We start from the raw sequence: 25,075 nt of genomic DNA, 5'->3' as shown, positions 1-25,075 counted from the left end.
GTTCGTGGTATTGTTTCTCTGTTGTCTGACGATATTCGTGGTATTTTTTCTCTGTTGTCTGACAATGTTCGTGGTATTGTTTCTCTGTTGTCTAACAATGTTCGTGGTATTGTTGCCCTGTTGCCTAACAATATCCTTTGTGTTAAAATGCGTCAAAAAGAGTGTCTCTTTTCTTTACGATTATAACAATGTTCCCGGTATTACCTTTTGTCTCTCAGAGTGTAACAATGTCCCCGCATTGATCAATAGTGACTCGGCTTTTATACACTTTTTTATTGATACAAAAATTGTATGCATACATTTTGTTGACAAAGTAATACAAAATCTTTCCGAATCAGGTAATAAAGAATTGTTCGTCATTCCATACCTACTACTGTAGTCCCGACACCAGTCACCCATTGCATGTCCTTCTATCGTACATTACCTGATCTGCTGTCTTTTGCAGTTTCCAAAATACCGTTTACGTATTTTATTTTGAAAGATTTACTAATATTGTGTCGTGTCGGAGTAGTTCTGCTTAAGTGTCTTTATATGATTCACCGACGATGGTACATGTAGCTAATGATTCACATGTTGTTTTCGTACTTGGTGATTCAAGAATATTTACATATTTACTGGAATATTGTGGTATTGTACACTCGCGGGATTCCCTCGTTGTGGGTACTTGTTATGGTCTCGGCAGAAGGAATCGGAAGGCTGATTAGCGGTCGGAGGCGTAGAGTGATACACCTTTCGCCTGGTTTTAGTGCAAAAAGTCAGATGTTCGGGAATTACTCATTACTTAGAAATAGTGTATACTTATGTCACGAGTCAGTAAGTTACACAAGGATAAGGTGAAGATGGGGATAATTTGCTTTAAGAAATGTTGGTCAAATTATTGGTTCTGTTGGTTAAGGAACTCTAGTTATACAAATATGATTCTGCCTGCTTCTTGCACATATTTTGTTTTTGCATTTCTGTTTTCTACAGCGACATTCATTGTAATCCCTGATCAAAGGCACCGGGTATGGCATTGTTTTTAGATATAATCTGATGGTCAGTGAACATTGCTGTAGTAAAATGCTTACATGTATCATGGGTGCCTTCAATGTTGTTTTGTATTAAGTTGTTAAAAAAATCAACGGTAAAGTTTTAAGCTTCCTGTTAAACAGTTGAATATGTATTCCAACCAAACTTGAATTGTGAATTTCAGCACAATAAAACTAGTAACACCCTGCCTTTCTAATGGAGGATGGTTGGGATTCTGATATGACATAAAAACGTTTACCTTCTTCTCGATAAAATGAATAATTGATTTCATTTTAGAGAAAATGTATATCCAATTATTGGAATCGGTAGAAGTAAATTCTCATAATTCTCATAAGTAAAACATCATTTTGTGTACGAAACCGCGGCTGTCGAGTCGGAGATATACTTCATTGTTACCTAGTGGTACAATGCATTAACTATTTACCTGTTTTCGATCGAGAGATTAACACTAACTTTGAATTGTTCAAGAAGCCAGTCCAAAAATATTTCAAGATAATCTTTTACCTTGATGATTAATCGCCTTTAGGATTTTTTCTCAAATTATGCAAAATTAGAAGTAGAAATTGCAGGTGAATAGAATAATTAATAGATCGGTCCGAGGAATAGTACAGCTAGGTGTTCACTGTCCAACATAGTACGTGTAAGACTTACAGGTTGGAAGAATATGTGTCAGTAATACCAGTATGATAATATCAGTTCCAGACTTAACTATGTACTACTGCCAGTGTCAGACATACCTGTACTACAAACTACTCCAGGTAGGTATTAGCCAACAAACGTCAAATAAGAAGAAAGCAACTTTAGCCAACATCTGATCAAACGAAAATCCCCTAACACTATTTATAGAATTATACAGTAGGTCTTAACTTTTCTTTTACAAAGTTACTCATGTGTAACAACAGTATACACACTGACGTCTAGGGTATCAAAGCTATGCATCTTTGCAAAGGTTCAATATTTTTCCGTAGTCATCTTTTCGTATATTGTCTGTGAGTGATACTGAGTGTGTGGTACCTAGCGTCCATGATCGATTACTAACTGTGAGGCAGACAGCATCCCTGTATACTGTATGCTTGACCTGACAGTATGATAGACTGCACTTGTACAGTAGTTCTAAGGGTACATTCTACAGGAACAAGCTGACCGTCTCCACTATCACACAGGCCTCTAGGTTGTGAAGTGTACCTGGTACGGTTAGAGCTCCATTTATGTGTAATAAATCAAGTAAATGGCGAATAAGACATGTTAAGTATACTTTAAAGTGAGCATCCTCTTCACTCACGAATCCCTCTAACAGCACGATGTGTACCCAATCTAAAACTGCCTACCTCTTCAGGCCAATGGGTATCACTCGTTGTGTTGGAGATGTCCTTCTTATTACCACCCGCATTGCACGACCATTGTGTCTGGGACCTTTACATTGTAACCACACACATTGTGTCTACAACTATTGTTTTGTTACCACACACATTGTGTCTACAACTATTACACTGTTACCACACGCATTGTGTCTACAACTATTACATTGTTACCACACACATTGTGTCTACAACTATAACATTGTTACCACACGCATTGTGTCTACAACTATTACATTGCTACCACACGCATTTTGTCTACAACTATTACATTGTTACCACACACATTGTGTCTACGACTATTGTATTGCTACCACACAAATTGTGTCTACAACTATTACATTGTCACCACACGCATTGTGTCTACAACTATTACATTCTTACCACACACATTGAGTCTACCTATATAACATTGTTACCACACACATTGTGTTTACAACTATTGCATTGTTACCAAACGCATTGCGTCTACAGCTATTACATTGTTACCACACACATTGTGTCTACAACTATTACATTGTTACAACACGTATTTTGTCTATAACTGTTCCATTGTTACCACACACATTGTGTCTACAACTATTGTATTGGTACCACACACATTGTTTCTACAACTATTACACTGTTACCACACGCATTGTTTCTACAACTATTGTATTGGTACCACACACATTGTCTACGACTATTGTATGGTTACCACACACATTGTGTCTACGACTATTGGATTGTTACCACACACATTTTGTCTTCAACTATTGTTTTGTTACCACACATATTGTGTCTACGACTATTGTTTTGTTACCACACATATTGTGTCTACGACTATTGTATTGTTACCACACACATTGTGTCTACAACTATTACATTGTTACAACACGTATTTTGTCTACAACTATTACATTGTTACCACTGTGTCTACGACTATTGTTTTGTTACCACACATAACACGCATTTTGTCTACAACTATTACATTGTTACCACACGCATTGTGTCTACAACTATTACATTGTTACCACACACATTGTCTACGACTATTGTTTTGTTACCACACACATTGTGTCTACGACTATTGTTTTGTTACCACACGCATTGTGTCTACAACTATTGTATTGTTACCACACGCATTGTGTCTACGACTATTGTATGGTTACCACACACATTATGTCTACAATTATTGTTTTGTTACCACACACATTGTGTCTTCAACTAGTGTATGGTTACCACACACATTGTGTCTTCAACTATTGTTTTGTTACCACACACATTGTGTCTACGACTATTGTTTTGTTACCACACGCATTGTGTCTACGACTATTGTATTGTTACCACACAAATTGTGTCTACAACTATTGTATGGTTACCACACACATTATGTCTACAACTATTACATTGTTACGACACAAATTGTGTCTTCAACTATTGTATGGTTACCACACACATTGTGTCTTCAACTATTGTTTTGTTACCACACACATTGTGTCTACGACTATTGTATGGTTACCACACACATTATGTCTACAACTACTGTTTTGTTACCACACACATTGTGTCTACGACTATTGTATTGTTACCACACAAATTGTGTCTACAACTATGGTATGGTTACCACACACATTATGTCTACAACTATTACATTGTTACCACACAAATTGTGTCTTCAACTATTGTATGGTTACCACACACATTATGTCTACAACTATTGTTTTGTTACCACACACATTGTGTCTACAACTATTGTATGGTTACCACACACATTGTGTCTACGACTATTGTATTGTTACCACACACATTGTGTCTACGACTATTACATTGTTACCCCACGCATTGTGTCTACGACTATTGTATTGTTGCCACACAAATTGTGTCTACAACTATTGTATTGTTGCCACACACATTGTGTCCACAACTATTGTATTGTTATTACACACATTGTGTCTACAACTATTGTATTGTTGCCACACACATTGTGTCCACAACTATTGTATTGTTTCCACACACATTGTGTCCACAACTATTGTATTGTTATTACACACATTGTGTCTACAACTATTGTATTGTTACCACACACATTGTGTTTACGACTATTGTATTGTATTGTATTGCTACCACACACATTGTGTCCACAACTATTGTATTGTTACCCCACAAATTGTGTCTACTACCATAACATGGTAAACACTATGTGTTTGAGATATTTCTATTGTTATACATTTTGTCTGAGACAATTGTTCTGTTACCACACACGTTGTTTTTTAGGCCTTTGTTACGACATGCTTTGTGTAAGAGACATTTGTTATATTGTTTTCAATAACTTTCTATTGTTATTGTATTTTAACCACACACATTGTTTCTATAACTTTGTATTATGACCACACACATTATTTCTGTGAATTTGTATTATAACCACACACATTGTTTCTGTGACATTGTATTATAACCGCACACATTTNGTATTATAACCACACACATTATTTCTGTGACATTGTATTATAACCACACACATTGTTTCTGTGTCATTGTATTATAACCACACACATAGTTTCTGTAACATTGTATCATAACCACACACATTGTTTCTGTAACTTTGTATTATAACCACACACATTGTTTCTGTGACATTGTATTATAACCACACATTATTTCTATAATTTTGTATTATAACCACACACATTGTTTTTGTGAATTTGTATTATAACCACACACATTGTTGTTGTGACATTGTATTATAACCACACACATTGTTTCTATAACCTGTATTATAACCACACACATTATTTCTGTGACATTGTATTATAACCACACACATTATTTCTATAACATTATATCAGAACTACATACATTGTTTCTGTGACATTGTATTATAACCACACATTATTTCTATAACTTTGTATTATAACCACACACATTGTTTCTGTGAATTTGTATTATAACCACACACATTGTTTCTGTGTCATTGTATTATAACCACACACATTGTTTCTGTGACATTGTATTATAACCACAAACATTGTTTCTATAACCTGTATTATAACCACATACATTGTTTCTATAACCTGTATTATAACCGCACACATTGTTTCTATAACTTGTATTATAACCACACACATTGTTTCTGTGACATATTCTTATAACCACACACATTATTTTTTTTGTAATCATATATTATAACCACACACATTGTTTGGTGACTTTGTATCATTACACACACATGGTTTTTAAGACTGTGTTAGATAAATAAATAAATGAAATTGTTTTATTATCACCGCCAACATTTGGCTTGACTTGATTATTATCTGACATAATGTTTTTTGATGTGTAATAATACTTTCTTTTAATTCTAATGTTAAATTTTTCATTATTTGCTGTTTATCTTTTCTATGTTACACTTATCGGTGTGCGATATTTCTCCTGTTGGAAATAGACATTAACAGTTTACCCGTAAAGAGGTATACCTGTACACAGTAACTCGCTAATCTCATGCAAAGATAAATAATGGCCATATGCTTGCTTCAGTTGCAGTAATAAATGTATATAATATGAAATGGCTGCATAGGAAGATTTCTAAAAATACTTAAAGAAAACGTAAGGAATTTGCTTTCAAAATTTAAAATTACCCATCAGTGAATGGCCGTGTGTATACCTTGAAACAGGCCGCCAGTACAAACTTAGACACATGTATAAAACGTTGACAGCTTATCAGTTATTCTCGTGTTAGAAACATCATCAGCACGGATATTTCTTCTGCGAACGAGCAGCAGTTTTTGCATTCTTTGCATCTCATATTTATAGAAAGAAAACAAGTTTTAAATACGAATGTCGGCACAATCTATAATCTACATCTGTAAGCGGAACCTGTTAAACAAATTTGTGCGTTACACACAGCAGATGTGGTATCTCAAACTGGTATCAGCACATCAATTACCTATGGGTTGTTTATTGTCACTGAAAAAATACTAATGTATAATGTACTTCTTTAGAATCTGAAGGCTTTGGTCAAACGACCAACTGTGGCTAAACCAGAGAATCGAATACGTAATCCATACAGCTGTAATGTGATCTCTATAGATTCTAGGATACCACTGACAGATCATGCATAGATGTACCGGAGATAAGTCACATTTACATAACTGGTAGAAAAATTATATATACCTGGCTGATATTTTATAGCCGGATTTACCTGGTATAAAAGGTATAAACTATTACTTATAGCTATATATACCTTGTATAAAAAGCATAAATCACACATTATAGCTAGATATACCTTGTATTAGAGGTATAAATCACATCAAAGGTATAAATCACACATTATAGGTAGATATACCTGGTATTAGCGGTATAAATCACATCAAAGGAATAAATCACCTATTATAGCTAGATATACCTGGTATTAGCGGTATAAATCACATCAAAGGTATAAATCACTCATTATAGCTAGATATACCTGGTATTACTGGTAAAAATCACATCAAAGGAATAAATCACACATTATAGCTAGAAATACCTGGTTATAGCGGTATAAATCACATCAAAGTTATGAATCACACATTATAGCTAGAAATACCTGGTTATAGCGGTATAAATCACATCAAAGTTATGAATCACACATTATAGCTAGAAATACCTGGTATAAGAGTTATAAATCACATCAAAGTTATAAATCACATCAAAACTATTACTTATAGCTATATATACCTTGTATAAAAAGCATAAATCGCACATTATAGCTAGATATACCTTGTATTAGAGGTGTAAATCACATCAAAGGTATAAATCACATATTATAGCTAGATATACCTGGCATTCGAGGTATAAATCATATTAAGATATCTAGGTAAACCTGGTATAAAAAGCATAATCACACATTAAAGCTAGATATACCTGGTATTAGAGGTATAAATGACATCAAAGGTATAAATCACACATCATAGGTAGATATACCTGGTATTAGAGGTATAAATGACATCAAAGGTATAAATCACACATTATAGTTAGAAATACCTGGTATTAGAGGTATAAATCACATCAAATGTATAAATCACACATTATAGCTAGAAATACCTGGTTATAGCGGTATAAATCACATCAAAGTTATGAATCACACATTATAGCTAGAAATACCTGGCATTAGAGGTATAAATCACATCAAAGGTATAAATCACACATTATAGGTAGATATACCTGGTATTAGAGGTATAAATGACATCAAAGGTATAAATCACACATTATAGGTAGATATACCTGGTATTAGAGGTATAAATCACATCAAAGGTATAAATCACACAGTATAGCTAGATATTCCAGGTGTTAGAAGTATAAATCACATCCAAGGTATATATCACACATTATAGCTAGATATACCTGGTATTAGAGGTATAAATGACATCAAAGGTATAAATCACACATTATAGGTAGATATACCTGGTATTAGAGGTATAAATCACATCAAAGTTATAAATCACATCCAAGGTATAAATCACACATTATAGCTAGATATACCTGGCATTAGAGGTATAAATCGCATCAAAGTTCTAAATCACATCAATAGTATAAATCACATATTATAGCTAGATATAACTGGTATTAGAGGTATAAATCACATCAAAGGTATAAATCACACGTTATAGCTAGATATACCTGGTGTTAGAGGTATAAATCACATCAATGGTATAAATCACACGTTATAGCTAGAAATACCTGGTATTAGAGGTATAAATCACATCAAAGGAATGAATCATACATTATAGCCAGATATACCTGGCATTAGAGGTATAAATCGCATCAAAGTTCTAAATCACATCAATGGTATAAATCACATATTATAGCTAGATATACCTGGTATTAGAGGTATAAATCACATCCAATGTATAAATCAAACGTTATAGCCAGATATACCTGGTATTAGAGGTATAAATCACATCAAAGTTATAAATCACATCAATGGTATAAATCTCATATTATAGCTAGATATACCTGGTGTTAGAGGTATAAATCACATCAAAGGTATAAATCACGCATTAAAGCTGGACATACCTGGTATAAAAGGTATAAATCACGTCTCATAGCTAGATGTACCTGGTAAAGATATATACCTGATATAAACTAGGACTTTATTGGAAATAAAAGTTTTAAGAGTAGGAACATTTTCCAGGTACATGTCTTCGAATATATCTCTTAAAAGTGTGATGTTGGAAAATTCGACTTGTATGATTATGTTGGAAACTCGAGAGATATACAAAGGAAAAACGTAGCATGAAAACCTGAAGGAAAACTATCTCTTACAGAATCAATCCAAGAGGGGATCACTCTCAATGTGTGTTCCTGACCTTTTGACCATCTTACTATCAACATTCACTAACGGGGTCCGTACTTATCTCAGGCCCGATCGGCTCCCGTAATAGAAGCAATCATCTATAAAGTTAAAATCTGTGAGCGTGTGTAGGAACTCTACGGTATCCATTACAACACTGCGGACAGAGTTTGTCTACTGATACGTATTACGTGGTGAAAGGAACACCTCGCGGTCAGCTAGTATATCGTCATTACAAGTAAATAGGTGTGATACTCTTCTTATGATGTTCAAGTCGGAAATATGTTCATTAAAACGTCTGAAAATTTCAAACGAGAACTTCCTGTCGATAGCAGCTTTCCGAGGAGATTTTGGAGTTCGGCCAATGGTTTAATTTAATGTTTTGGATGATTTACCAGCGTCGTATATTGATGCGTATATTAGAGTTACGTTACGGCCAAACACGTGGGGCGTTACTTATACTATTGTTCTTTCTAGATAGCATATGCTAGTTCATGGCATTCATTGTTATAATTTCTTTACCAATATTCTGTCAGTTAACACTACCGACATAAACGCATACTGACCGCTGAGTCTCACTCTAGTCTTTTGCTATTGGTTTGTGGTCAAAGTATACTTTGTTCTTATTGAATTCTTAATTTCGACCGCACAAGCAATACAGATAAACATCAATCGATACTAAACAATATGTAACATACAAAGTACACTACAACCTTACTTAGTACCGTAATAACTATCTTTCTGATTTTTTTTTTTTTTTTTTTTTTTTTTTTTTTATATCTTTTAGGATTTCAGTTTTAAGCTTGCCTATTGACTTCCCGTATCTGTTTACAAATAAGTGGTCCCTTCCTGCAGTACGTTATTTTAAACTTCAAAGCAATTCAAAATAATACCTACTGTATATTCGTTAACATTTTTTTTCCTGATATTAAAGTACCGGAGATCAAAATGAAAATATTATTAAAACGATAGGCCCTGTGGACGGAAGAAGGTATCCTAGTCACGATTGATTCTTGACCAAACAAAATAAATTTTAGAGTTTTTATATCCATAACATGGACCATATTTTTCTTTGGTAGGTGCAATTGACATGCTAAATACTTAACAGCTTCGAAAACAAGAACCCACGTATTACTTTTCAATAATCGAGTTATATAACAAATTTGTTGGTTTGTATACGTATCAACTAAACTGGTAGCGCAATAGTTCCTGTCTACTTTGGCACCAAAGTGACGTTTCACTTTGTTTTTATTGGTTTTTGTTTCTTCTCTTCGTTGTGACACTATTCATGTTACACAACCTCTCCTCCATATAGCCATACACGTGTAAACACTTGATATAGTTTCAAAACATCGGAAGTTAATGTTTCCTTACTGATGTTGAGTGACGTCAGAGGGTCGAACACAATTGGATCGCAGCTATCTTCACGCTCTAGTTAGAAGATGTTCGTTACACATCTATTTTGTGATTGCTTGAAAAATATGGCCTACTCGTTAATTTGAAAATAATCCTGTTCAACTTTAACTCAATCAGTCTGCATGATGACGAACTAATGTACGTATTTCTATATCCGTTGATGTGAAAGAATCCCACCAAAAAATGTTTTTCAGCGTTCATTAAATAATTGCTAGATACTGCGTTGTTACAGCCTCATGCTGTTGCACTCGCTGAAGAGGTAAGACCTATTGTATGCCATCTGATGGTATGAGTAAAGACTAGTACAACACACCATACCAATATGTGTTACTCTCCGTCACTCATTCAGGAATGATGACAGTGTTCCGTCACTCATTCAGGAATGATGACAGACAGATAGCGGGTTCGTGATGAAAGTTTATTCGTTTTCAACAAAACACCGTAAAAACTACAACATACAGAATACAGCAATTTCACACCCTGGAAATGCACAAAATACTCAGATAAAACATCATTTGGTATTGGAATTATGTTGCAAGTAAAGATCAGGGGTGAATTTGACAAAATGTCCTATCAATACACATGTACGATTCAAATTGAGTGTATTACCACATTGCTTAATATGATTTATTATGTTATAATTGAATCGTCTATGACAGTATGCTAAAATGCCATTGGCAAATATTATTACATTGATTTAAAATCAACTGTATAGGCTTGTTATTATTGAAACAGTAAATTCCCTTTAATTACAAAAATAATGCAAGGAAAATATGCAAATATAATCAAATTATTTAATTATAACGGTAAGATTCCCTCGTTTACTGACCAATAGGGTCCACCAACTTGTAACGTCATCTCAGATGATCAGAATATATCATTAAAGTGCTTAATACATAACAGATTGTATTAAAAAGTGGCATAATTATCGAATATGAAAATTCACGCCATTACAAACAGTCCAATGGTTAAATAGATATTAAGAATAATAAATAAACAGCAATATAATCAAGTCCGTTTGATACTGTTAAGTGCTGATCACGTGTCATACCTAGCCTCCCGCACGCACATAGTAACACATGACAGGGGCTATATGTAGTACAGGGTAATCACAGGTGGTGACAGGTGTTTTCGTTCAGGTATTTTCTATTTCCCCGGAGGAGATAGAGTTAAGGAAGCCGAGGTCACTCGGGAGGGCAACATGCTTTTCGCTATCGATCATTTTCTTATTATGTATACTATTCAATATTTTATAAGATTTCATTGAGATTCCTTGCTTTTTTATCATTTTATGCCGCTTTTTAATGGTTCGTTAGTCATGAATAATAGAAACAGTATAATTTACAGCGCCTATTTTTGGTACGTAACGCCAACAAATAGTCAGTTTTACTCCCTAAGTTTCTATTTATAAATACTACCGTGTTAAGTGCGTGACATTGATATCCGGTGTTAAGCCCACGTCTGGGAATCGAACACGTGCCCACCACCCCCTAATGCTCCGCAGTGGTCACGCCGTCGTAGTAAAAGTAAATCATATCGTGAAAGAGGATCATTACCACAAAACAAATATTGTACTTGTCAACACACACTCCATGTCGAGTCACTCAGTTAAAACTACTTACTTACGATACAGTTCAATATTGTAACGACTGATTAAATCTGGACATCGCTACCAACGGGACTTGTACGTACGCCAACAGTAGGAGGAAAGTAAATACAAAGGAATCGTGAATCGGGGAGGTGTTTTCTAATTAGAGTGCCCAACGTTCCCCCCTGTGCGAATAACAAAACAAACACACGTGTATTTGTGTGTTGTATACATTTGAAGCATGTCATTGTTCAGGTAAAGGTTATACAAGCCACAAGTACTCTAGATACATTGTAGACAAAGCTCCACATACCTTGCATAGTTTTAATAGTCCTTGAATTTAACACTGCAATATAATTAAATGTATAAGACAATGGCGTGTTTGGTCGTAGCCTTATCTGGTGTAGCGGGTATGTTACGGGTATGGAAGGTGTCGTTGTGTGGGACAAGGTGGGGTGTCTGATCGATGATCCCTGTCTGTCACGAGTCGGATAGGATGTGTCGATAACTACCGACTTGAGTGCACGTCAGCATTTACAACACGAACCGACAGATCCTCACATGAGATTCCGTTGCGTCCGATGTGACGTAACGGTCCTGGTCCTTCCCCTAGACACGCCCCCTTATTGTGTTACCGATGCAACAGTCTGGATACAACATATCACAACACAGAAGTGTTTGAATACTATTTTGTACACAATTTATCAAAATGGAACGTAATATCGTACTTTTACATCTTCCATTAGCTTATGATTTTGATAGCAATGGATGAAATTAATTATTGGAATCTAACCAATTGCCGTTGCCAAAACACAGACCATCGTTGTGGAGACTTTTACCAGAACGGCGTTGAGCCTTTTATCATACCCACATGGGGTTATTGGCTTTTTGCAGTAGTGTAATTACATATAAATTGGGGTATGTATCACGAGTTAACAGGACTACGTGTAGTTGTCCTGTTGCGGTAGTGCTCCCAGGAAGACAGGCCCAATCATACACAGTAGCCTATTCCACCAGTACGGAGTATCGCAGACGGCAAAAAGCCACTCACACAGTTGCTATTTTACTATATAGGTCAGCTTCATACAATTTCTGTGCGCCTCGTCTGGTTGGCGGTGTGGTATCTCATCAGTTGTAATAGTCTACTACGGTCAGGCACACGCAGATCGTGAGCGGACCCCACACTTGACCAATGTAATACAGTAAATCGACTTAGCGTGGAAATATACGTTTAGAAGCACTAACGACAAAGAAAGTGTAGTGTGTAACAATAGAGCCGACTAGTTGAGTGCCTTGCGGTTTTTGTCGTGTATATATACAGTATATATCCGGAATCAATGGGACAACTAATTAGGTGGTCTCTGGTCGCTCACCTGTCCACAGACAGAGACTAGTGTGCTCACATCGATCCGTCTGTCTCTGTAGCACGTGTTTTGGCCCGCGATGCCTCTCTCTTTTGTGTTGTTTTAATAGAGTGTAGTTGGTCATTTATTAGCGAGGTGTATACAGGTTAGCGGTCTGGCCGCTATCTCCGCAGTTTTATTGGAGTGTAAAAGCCGCATACGTCAGACTGGAGTACAGCCATGGTGCATCAGTTGAAATCACTTTGATTTTCAAAGTAGCATGACACCAGCACACATCGACTTTTATCCTTCTCCAAAGCTACACGTGTGATGCCGTAACCGGCTCAGGACACTTCGGATAGACCTCTACAGCTGATCATGGGAACCGGTGGTGTCCAGAAAGGTCTACTACTGCACGTGAAGTGGTAAACACGACACGGGAAGACACGTTAAGATACCTAAAGTGGTAAACACGAAACGGGAAGACAAGTGAAGTTACGTGACGTGATGAACACGACACGAGAAGACATGTGGGGCTACGTGAAGTGGTAAACACGACACGGGAAGACATGTGGGCCTACGTTAAGTGTACTTCGGGTAGTTGATTCATGATAATCCATGATATGCATATGTGTGTGCGAAATATGGATGGAAAAGTTATATTAATGCTGCCGTGTAATGCACGTGATTTAATTTGTACAGATAGGAACCATATCGAGGATACATTCGTATGTGCTGTGTTGAAGGAGAAACAATACATCTGTGGAAATGTATCAAATATAGACGGTATTGAGTTCCCTGTCCAATGCAATTCATAGGAATAGCAGGTAACATTGTTTTCTCATGATATTTATATCTCATAATTACAACGAATCGAACATGAATGACAGCTTAATATTTATAGTAATTATTGATTGACTTAGGTTTTATAACTTTACAATAGCTCAGGTAATATGGTGACGGTTTATGGTTAATTCATCTTATATACATTGTGATATAACACCAGCAATAAAATGTGTTTACTATAATATAGTAGTAATTAGTTATGATAACAATATTGGACATGGAATAATAGTTTGTTTCTCGGAGTAGTAATACATCTTATAATAAAATAATAACATTGACCATGAAATAGAAGAATATATTCTCATGGTATTTATAACTTGTAATAACAAATTTCACCGTAGGATAATAGTTTGCTTCTGGAGGTAATTATATCTAATATGACAATAAAATAACGTTGACTTTAAAATATAACAGATGAATGTGTTTCATGGGGGTATTTATGTATGTTGTTATAGAAACGTATTACATTGAACATGGAATTGCGAGTATCTTTGTTTCCTATGATAATGGTACAGTATTATAACTAACAAACTAAAACGTAACATTTGTTTTATTTTACTAAGTTTACTAAGATAGATATGAAGACTATGTAGTAGTTGGGTGTGTTGTATTGTTTGACTACTGGTGGTAAGCACCTGGTGTGTCCCGGGTGTTTTGTATTGTTTGACTACTGGTGGTAAGCACTTGGTGTGTCCCGGGTGTTTTGTATTGTTCGACTACTGGTGGTAAGCACCTGGTGTGTCCCGGGTGTTTTGAGGCTTCGGAGGATGGTGGGAACTAAAGATATCGCCGCCCGTTCACTATAATTTCTGAGAAGCCGAAGGCCCGCTTGCAAGAGAAAAAACGCATACTTCATAAAATGCTTATCTCAATATATCACGAACACAAGAAAAAACACGCTAGCATATACACGGTCCTTAAATGTTATATAAAATTTAAACCATATGACATCAAAAAATGAAAAATCACATAAAATGGTCTAGGGTCACCAGGACGAATGGTTATATCGTCCTTATCAAGTGACGACAAGAGAAACACACGGATATGTCCTCACGGCACAGCAGTGTGGAGTAGCACCTACCGATACACTACAGACTGGGTTATAACATGTCACACCACGATCTTAGGTGGGAAAATGACACATTTACCGATGTATGACAGATTTGTTTTAATCACCAATGTAATAAAAAAAAAAGCCTCTGTTTAAAGAATCTAGTTAAATATATTGGGATATCTCCACCAACGAGGTCAGTAATAGCTCGTTCGTACGGTTCAACGCTTAGTTGATTTACAAATCTTCGCATACCATGCACACATTTTGTTTTTCAATCCGTTTTGATTGTCCTTTTTTCTTTTCCTCTTTTCCTCTTTGTGTTTGACGTATTTTGGTATCATTTTACTTGGTACGTCTGTTTGATGTCTACAAGTGATTAAGTTTTCTCTTTGTTTGACATGCTACATTTTGTATATCAGGAAATTTTCTCGTAGTTTACGTGTGTCTTAAATCATAATCCACATATATTTGACGTCTATTCAACTTATTTGTTGTCTTTAAAGGTTTGAGTAGATTATTCGAATTATTTTTCCGAAAGATAAATGTCTTTCAATCATATTATATTCCTTTAAATTTTCGGATATCTTACGAATTTTGTCGTATTCTCCTTAGCTTTCGGGACTCTTCGAATCATGATGTCTTCGAATTAGTTTAGAAGTATGTTTGAATCATGGTATGACCTTAGTTTTGAGGTACCTTATGTGAATCATGTTGAGGAAACACTATTTCCAATTACGTTAGTGGTGTAGCTTCGAATCATGCTTTCCCCTTATTTATTAGATATCTTTGTTAAGATAACCTAGTGTTATATTCGTTTTGAATGGTTTTAATTACGTTTGTTACTGCATGCTATTTCTACCTGTTGTTGACAATGATTGTTTTCTTGCTGTACATTTCTAGACATTCGTATAACTTTAAGAGATGTATGCATGGTTCCCTCACAAAACTGTTTGGTAACACCAGTAGTGGTGGCTATGGTCAGAACTAACTTTTATTATGAATAAGGTCAACCAAATGAAACATTTATCTAAATTACTGTTATCTTAAAAAAATGCACTGAATTGCATGTAGATTTGAACCACTTTCTGGTGGTTTAAATAAGTGATGAAAGCTCCTCAAATCTCTTTATACAAAGACAAAATAAGAACAACTGATATAAAATCAGATTGTTCCAATTTTAAGACGATGTATTCGGGAAGGCATCCATTTCATCAGACAGTTTCCATATTACATCATTCAAATGACATATCGGGCGTAAAAAGTTGTCTTAATGCATATTACAAGCATATCAAAAAAGTGTTTTTATTTTCCACCATGTTAATCTCGTATACCGATAAATTTTTGGTTAGTTCTGAAGCAGAAAAACCACGCCAGTTGCGCGGAAGTGTTGACGAGGCCGGTAACATTGCCCATTAGCGCGGTCTTTGTGGATGGCCTATAATGAAAACCAAACTCAGATCATAGCAGGGTCGTTTAGGAGTTTTTTGGGGAAAATAATAGTGTATTAACCCAACGGCATCTCTGTATAATCCGAGAACAAGGTCAAGTTAATATAGGGGACTCATGGCACCCGTCCACACAGACAAAAGCTGTCTACAAGTCTAGCCTCAGATATCTACAGCTTTTTATCAGCAATACTTTTTTATTTCTCTATTTCCTTGCCATCTTAATGAAAGCTTAGGAACAATTTCTACTTATCGTGTACCGCTGCTATCACCTGTCTTATATTTAGATATGTGATAAGAGGGAGGGAACCCCCGCCCCATTAGGTAGTCCGCCTCTCGTCAGCAATACGTACGTAGATCCCGTGTCAGGGCCAGCGATAACTCCCCTCAGAAGCCTCCCGACATATAACCACCAGTATCAGGGTTGCGTATGTGGACTCCTTTTAATGGGGAACTGTATCCAAAAAATATTTTATTTCCATATTGTTTGACTTTGAGCCATGATGATTCGAAAGAGCCATACATACTTTTCTATTTCCGTACAAGAATTGGAAAACTTCGTTTAATGTTTTATTTCTAGTGGGAAACGCACTTGTTCCTACTACACATTAGGCGTATATTGCAATATAAACTCTACTTTTTTCACTTGTTCCGTAATTTAGAGTATGGCGTTTTACACGTTTCCCAAATTACTGGATATTTTTATTTGAATGATTCATGTAATAATGAACGATAACGTACTTAATATAGACAATAAATCAAGTTTATTTTAATTTTGCCCATGTTGGTTTCTGCGGCGATACGGCAGAGAGAACCATGACTTTATTCTACAAACGACCAGGTGCATTTCCTCGTTAAAATATGGAAGGGTGCCGAGAACGACGAGGATTTCATTCTCGGTATCAGCCGTACTGTCGGGCCATCTCTACACGCGCGTTGTATTGTTGACCACACACGTGTTCAAACATGAGTAGCTTAATTTATAAATTAGTGTAGCAATGTATTAGTTATAATTTGGAACTGCTATAACAGCCCATGTGCTAAAGAGAGGAAAATTGGCCGATCGTTCGTAGGAGTTATGTATTCACACATTCATACACTTAGGTCGAATTCAACAATTACCGACAAATACATTCCAACCAATCGTGATTTCAATGTTTATAAATATATTCTAAATTTGTGGTGCTGATGATTGAGTTCCAATTTTCAATGTTAAAATTGGAAGTTGGTGAGGCTGGTGTATGCCTGTGTAGACTGAGGGCTATGTGGCTTGGTGTTCCGCGGATTATATACACAACTGTTTCTCCTGTACACTGGAACTCGGTAAGAAATAAACATAGTAAGCCTCGCTGGCACAGATATGTAAACTTTTGCTGCACGGAAAATCGTCTCTCATGTATCTTACTTAACTATCTGCAATTACTTACACTCACACTGGAAAATATGATAAAGTAAAGCGGATATTTCAGGTAGGTATTCCAAGTTAGACCCATAAACCAAAAAGGGGTTAATCCCTGAGCTTTATATCCCGGGGACTTTTAAGATTGTTCTATTTCTTAAATTATAAAGCGATACATCTTGTTCATTAGACCTTCTCTAAGTGGCACACGTGTCTTACTAAAGCCACAATGGTCCCGTTACAGGTTCACCATGGTACGACCGCTCGACCCCTCCAATGGCTGCTGTACCGGACTGCTCACCGACCTCATCGTCCTCCTTGTGATCCTCCTGCACGTGCGAAGGGGCGTCGCCTCCGAATGGCCCGAATTCGACGTCTTTTATGACACGAAGGTTATACCCGAGGACAACGAAGTCACTGCCTATTTATTTAGAAACGAGATAGAAAGGTACGTATTTATGTTTATTACGTTTAATAGTAAATGATAGCGAAGAGTATCAGGTGGCATTGATATATGATGGGCAGGAAAAAAAGGGTGTTGAGCTTTGTCCACACGAGTATATAGGGCACCCACCGGTAGCCCGTTTCTGGAACAGTATCTCTCATCAGCAACTCGTATTTCATGCTGTCCGAATGTCGTGTTCTCATTGCTATTACAGATTTAATTTGGAAAGACGTGTGTTTGAGACTTTTCCAAGGCAGTCTCTTTATGCAGACATCTAACATTTTCAATGCTTATTTTCAATGGCAGCATATACATTGCACGACATTTTAAGATTTCCGTCTGTGCGTTTGGCGGTACGCTACGTCTGTTGTTGCCCATGGTGTGTGTGCGTGTGGAAGTGTGACGTTTTGATTGTTCTTACGACAAGTTAAAACTTAGTGTAAAGCTACGTCACTTGTTTTTATGCACTATCACTAATTTTGTCTGGAATACGGCTAATGCAGGTACTTCAAGCTGTAGACGCGTTGAATTGGTTTTAAAGCCCAGACAATGCGTACGACGAAATGCGTCACTGTGCCAAATAGGTACATTGTCGAACGAGGGCATGATGGAGGCCTCATCCATTTGGTTAAATAAAATACAAGTGTATTTAGTATAGTGTACAACTTGGTTTGGGAAGAGGGTTATTGTACTGAAATATAAAGCCCTATCCAGTATAGTGTACAACTTGGTTTGGGAAGAGGTTATTGTTCTGAAATATATAGCCCTATTCAGTATAGTGTTCAACTTGGTTTGAGAAGAGGGTTATTGTACTGCAATATAAAGCCATGCTTACGACGAGATTGTTCTGTTTCTTTGAAATCACCAGACTGTCCCTACTGTTGTTGTCCTCTGTACATTGTCAGACTGTCCCTACTGTTGCTGTCCTCTGTACATTGTCAGACTGTCCCTACTGTTTTTGTCCTCTGTACATTGTCAGACTGTCCCTAAGTGTTCAACTTGGTTTGAGAAGAGGGTTATTGTACTGCAATATAAAGCCATGCTTACGACGAGATTGTTCTGTTTCTTTGAAATCACCAGTCTGTCCCTACTGTTGTTGTCCTCTGTACATTGTCATACTGTATCGGTATTTAAGACATTTTATATGATATGGCCGTTGCTACGATATCTCAAGACAGTATGTACGATTGGACTCTGTTGTCCTCTGTACATTGTCACACTGTCCCTACCGTTGTTGTCCTCTGTATATTGTCAGACTGTCCCTACTGTTGCTGTCCTCTGTACATTGTCAGACTGTCCCTACTCTAGTTGTCCTCTGTACATTGTCACACTGTCCCTACCGTTGTTGTCCTCTGTATATTGTCAGACTGTCCCTACTGTTGTTGTCCTATGTACATTGTCAGACTGTCCCTACTGTTGTTGACCTCTGTACATTGTCAGACTGTCCCTACTGTTGTTGACCTCTGTACATTGTCAGACTGTCCCTACTGTGGTTGTCCTCTGTACATTGTCATACTGTCCCTTCTGTTGTTGTCCTCTGTACATTGTCATACTGCTCCTACTGTTGTTGTCCTCTGTACATTGTCAGATTGTCCCTACTGTTGTTGTCCTCTGTACATTGTCACACTATCCCTACGGTTGTTGTCCTCTGTACATTGTCAGACTGCCCTACTGTTGTTGTCCTCTGTACATTGTCATACTGGATCGGTATTTAAGACATTTTATATGATATGGCCGTTGCTACGATATCTCAAGTCCTCTGTACATTGTCAGACTGTCCCTACTCTAGTTGTCCTCTGTACATTGTCACACTGTCCCTACCGTTGTTGTCCTCTGTATATTGTCAGACTGTCCCTACTGTTGTTGTCCTATGTACATTGTCAGACTGTCCCTACTGTTGTTGTCTTCTGTACATTGTCACACTGTCCCTACTGTTGATGTCCTCTGTACATTGTCATACTGTATCGGTATTTAAGACATTTTATATGATATGGCCGTTGCTACGATATCTCAAGTCCTCTGTACATTGTCAGACTGTCCCTACTGTGGTTGTCCTCTGTACATTGTCAGACTATCCCTACTGTTGTTGTCATCTGTACATTGTCATACTGTCCCTTCTGTTGTTGTCCTCTGTTCATTGTCAGACTGTCCCTACTGTTGTTGTCCCCCGTACATTGTCATACTGTCCCTTCTGTTGTTGTCCTCTGTACATTGTCATACTGCTCCTACTGTTGTTGTCCTCTGTACATTGTCAGACTTTCCCTACTCTTGTTGTCCTCTGTACATTGTCAAACTGTCCCCACTGTTGCTGTCCTCTGTACATTGTCAGACTATCCCTACTGGTGTTGTCCTCTGTACATTGTCAGACTGTCCCTAAGTGTTCAACTTGGTTTGAGAAGAGGGTTATTGTACTGCAATATAAAGCCATGCTTACGACGAGATTGTTCTGTTTCTTTGAAATCACCAGTCTGTCCCTACTGTTGTTGTCCTCTGTACATTTTCATACTGTCCCTACTGTTGTTGTCCTCTGTACATCGTCAGACTGTCCCTACTGTTGTTGTCCTCTGCACATTGTAACACTGTCCCTACTGTTGTTGTCCTCTGTACATAGTCAGACTGTCCCTACTGTTGTTGTCCTCTGTGCATTGTCAGACTGTCCCTACTGTTGTTGTCCGCTGTACATTGTCATACTGTCCCTTCTGTTGTTGTCCTCTGTACATTGTCATACTGTATCGGTATTTAAGACATTTTATATGATATGGCCGTTGCTACGATATCTCAAGTCCTCTGTACATTGTCAGACTGTCCCTACTCTTGTTGTCCTCTATACATTGTCACACTGTCCCTACTGTTGTTGTACTCTGTACATTGTCAGACTGTCCCTACTGTTGTTGACCTCTGTACATTGTCAGACTGTCCCTACTGTGGTTGTCCTCTGTACATTGTCAGACTATCCCTACTGGTGTTGTCCTCTGTACATTGTCAGACTGTCCCAAATGTTGTTGTCCTCTGTACATTGTCAGGCTGTCCCTACTGTTGTTGTCCTCTTCAACTTGGTTTGAGAAGAGGGTTATTGTACTGCAATATAAAGCCATGCTTACGACGAGATTGTTCTGTTTCTTTGAAATCTCCAGACTGTCCCTACTGTTGTTGTCCTCTGTGCATTGTCAGACTGTCCCTACTGTTGTTGTCCTATGTACATTGTCAGACTGTCCCTACTGTTGTTGACCTCTGTACATTGTCACACTGTCCCTAATGTTGTTGTCCTCTGTACATTGTCAGACGGTCCCTACTGTTGTTGTCCTCTGTACATTGTCATACTGTATCGGTATTTAAGACATTTTATATGATATGGCCGTTGCTACGATATCTCAAGACAGTATGTACGATTGGACTCATTAAGTTGTTCTTTAGTGTGGTTATACACTAAATGAAGTTACTTTTCCTATTATATTTCCGCACTTTGTCGCTCGTACTTAAGATGCATTTACTATATTTGTAGCACAAATGATATTTAAATAGGACCAGTAATAACGGCGTAGAAAGTAAAATAATGGCGAATTTGGCACTGTCGTATTAACCTTGATTTGTTTAAAAGACGTGTTTCGTTCATCTATTTGTCTCTCAAAACTATTTGCGTATAAATTAATATATCCATGTCACTGGAGAGATAAGGGCCATTATGAATCCCGGAATGTGAGTGTTTTTCGTTCGTTTCCAAACATTCAAATATTCTAATTCTAATACCTAGTGCCACACATACGACACTTCTATACAACTATTTATATAATAATATTAATACGGCGTAGTACACCTTTTTGTTTTGAAATAATCATTGTTATTCGAACTCGACCTTACCGCGTGTGTGTCATTGGTCATGATTTTTGTGTCTCAAATATTCTTGATATGCTTTTGATTTACAAAGGATTTTTTCTTTGATATACATATTTGTTTTAGTGATAATATTTGTATTGTATGTGCTGTATCGTGATGCATTGCATTACACAATAGATAGCTCATTGTACTGGGTTAGATTGATTCACGAACTCTTATCTTCATAAAACTTCAAGTTGATGCTTTTGTTTTAACGCTGATTAAATTATGTATATTTAGGGGTGTAGTGATTTGATCAAACCTCGCATTATTTACAACATATTTGTAATCATTGTTTTACAAATTGACGTGGTAGATAATGGTTGAATTGGTCAGTCTCCATCGTGATAGCAGTTTGTTTTTTTACAGTATTACGCATTAGAAAATCGCCATGTAATTCAGTATTCCACATGACAGTGATATTAGCCAACCGACATCTTTCAAAAACAAAATGTAATTTAATTAAATTTCTATATAAATAGCAAACTTATTCTGACGTTCCAAACTCTTCAAACGGAACTAGCCAATTCCGTCTTTGCGTATTGTAGAGTTATCTTCTCTTGAGAGCAGGTATTGATTGTTACGTCATTGGTTTGTGTGAGAAAATTACGTCGTCTTCTCAAAACTTGATGACGTTACTATCACAAACAAATGACGGAACAATCAATACCTGCTCTCAAGAGAGATAACTCTGCAATACGCAAAGACGGAATACATCAGTAGTCATCATTTTCTGCCTTATAAAGATTATCGAGGATTGGGAAATAATGAACACGTAAATGTTTTGAATGTCAGTTTGAAGCGCCAGGTCGTGTCGGGTACATCCTCTTCTACGAATACATGTGTTTACCGCCTGGTCGGGTACAGCCTCTCCTGTGATGCGTTACTAAGTTTTCTACTTGGTACATCACTGTATATATATATCTTATTTGCAACTCGATATGTTGTTTGATGAGACCGTGGAACCTGATCAGTTTACCCTACATTCATCTCAAGCCCCTGTGGTGTGAGGATGGTTGTGACCATTGTTAATGTACTCTCTTGTTCAGGCATCCGAGCTCCTGACGACAATTCACGCCAGCCTGATTTGACCAATCAGTGGTATATGAATTAAAAATACGATGCATCATTGTTCGTTGTACCCACCCATCGAGGTCAAACTTTTGTATCATAAAATGTTTATATACAGTTGGTTATTTTATGTGACTTTTACCAATACTTACTGTTAATTTTATGAAGAGATACAGTGCAGTCTTCTCTTCGAAATCATTCTTCAATTTGAAGTTGTTATAATAAGAAAATTATACGTAAGATGGGTGTGAAATGAATTAATTATCAGACAAGCATAAATAAGTGTTGTTCAGTATAACTTAGAGGATGCGATTTATTAATAAAATTGATAAATTCAATTATATTTTTTGTATTTGTTTTTCCTTTGGCAATTTGAAACTACTGATAAATATCTTAGATTGTTAGGTAAATCTACTAATTTGTACTTTAGAGCGGGTTATCCCATGTCCCTGTATATCGTGTCCGTGGCAGGCTATATCGATATACCAAGGCAGTCGTGGCATTGTATATGAGCCCTAAAGGGGATCAGACTAGAGACAAAATCACAAAGTGACTAGCGGATTGATAACATTGTACCTACTCACGTCCACTTCTCATAATGGAGATGGATGTCAACAGCTCCTAATGTGGTGCAGGTTTGTCCCGATGACGTGAAAAAATGTCTAGTGTTGTCTGAACTGCTGGTATCGGGAGATCTGTTTGATAACAACATTTAGTGTGGAGAACAAATAAGCCCTCGACGTACAGGTGGTGTGGAGTATTTTTGTTCAAATAGACATTTAAACATCACCTACTGTAAGATGAATTACATAATTTCGGCCAACAAACCAATTCGACGTGTCACTGGGAAGTACTGGTCCTGACAGACATACGGTACAGATTCCTGCAGTGCTTTTTGAATGCATAGATATAGTATGCATATACAGATGCATTAAACTTAAATATTTTTTATTACTGTACAAAGCTATGATTTCGCGCTCTGAAATTTTCGTGTTTATGTAGAAAATACATATTTACACGGTGTTTAAACTGTAAGTGGTTAGAAACATATAATATTGTGTTTGTAATCAGATGATTTCTTTTAACGCTTAGTATCATAAAACATGAAAAAGGTATGTGGTACTTTCTTTTATGATTTAAAAATACGAAACTCACAGCATGGATATAGCGAATATAGTCTTCCATGGTACGATAATGATAGCTTGATACTATATTGAACATTAGAATCACTTTTTTGCGTATTGAACATTTGTATCACTTTGTACTATATTGTATATTAGTATAACTTTGTACTATATTTTACATAATTATACTTTTGTACAATATTGTACATTAGTATGACTTCATACTATATTGTACATGTACATAATGTATCTTAATACTATATTGTACATTAGTAAAATTTTGTTGTACATTGTGTAACTTGATACTATATGGTACATAAGTATAACTTTGTACTATGTGGTACATTATGTAACTTGATAATATGTTGTACATAAGTATAATTTTATTGTACATTGTGTAACCTGATACTAAATGGTACATTAGTTTAACTTTGTACTATGTTGTTGTGTAACTTGATACTATATTGTACATTAGTGTAATTTTGTGGTACATTGTGTAACCTGATACTATATTGAACATTAGTATAATTTTGTGGTACATTGTGTAACTTGATACTATATTGTACATTAGTATAATTTTGTGGTACATTGTGTAACCTGATACTAAATGGTACATTAGTTTAACTTTGTACTATGTTGTTGTGTAACTTGATACTATATTGTACATTAGTGTAATTTTGTGGTACATTGTGTAACCTGATACTATATTGAACATTAGTATAATTTTGTGGTACATTGTGTAACTTGATACTATATTGTACATTAGTATAATTTTGT

The 25,075-nt window shown here is 36.4% G+C and overlaps 1 protein-coding gene across 6 annotated transcripts in view; it reads left to right on the top strand.

The window, feature by feature from the left end:
• The window catches only part of LOC110453940 (protein NDNF-like), a 110,854-nt gene that overhangs the window by 65,746 nt on the left and 20,033 nt on the right, over positions 1-25,075 (top strand). For 4 of the 6 annotated variants that reach the window (XM_021503190.1, XM_021503189.1, XM_021503191.1 and 1 more), the window contains one exon: positions 18,030-18,233. In XM_021503190.1, the coding sequence (XP_021358865.1) occupies positions 18,030-18,233 (204 nt within the window). Of the gene's footprint in view, positions 1-12,344; positions 13,869-17,830; positions 17,856-18,029; positions 18,234-25,075 lie in introns of those variants that run through there. The other 2 variants (XM_021503192.1, XM_021503194.1) reach the window with 2 other exon arrangements.

This window comes from Mizuhopecten yessoensis, unplaced genomic scaffold (assembly GCF_002113885.1).
Source record: "Mizuhopecten yessoensis strain PY_sf001 unplaced genomic scaffold, ASM211388v2 scaffold7547, whole genome shotgun sequence".
Taxonomy (NCBI): Eukaryota; Metazoa; Mollusca; class Bivalvia; order Pectinida; family Pectinidae; genus Mizuhopecten; species Mizuhopecten yessoensis.
The sequence above is the reverse complement of the archived record's forward strand: the minus strand, read 5'-3'. Positions and strand labels throughout refer to the sequence as shown.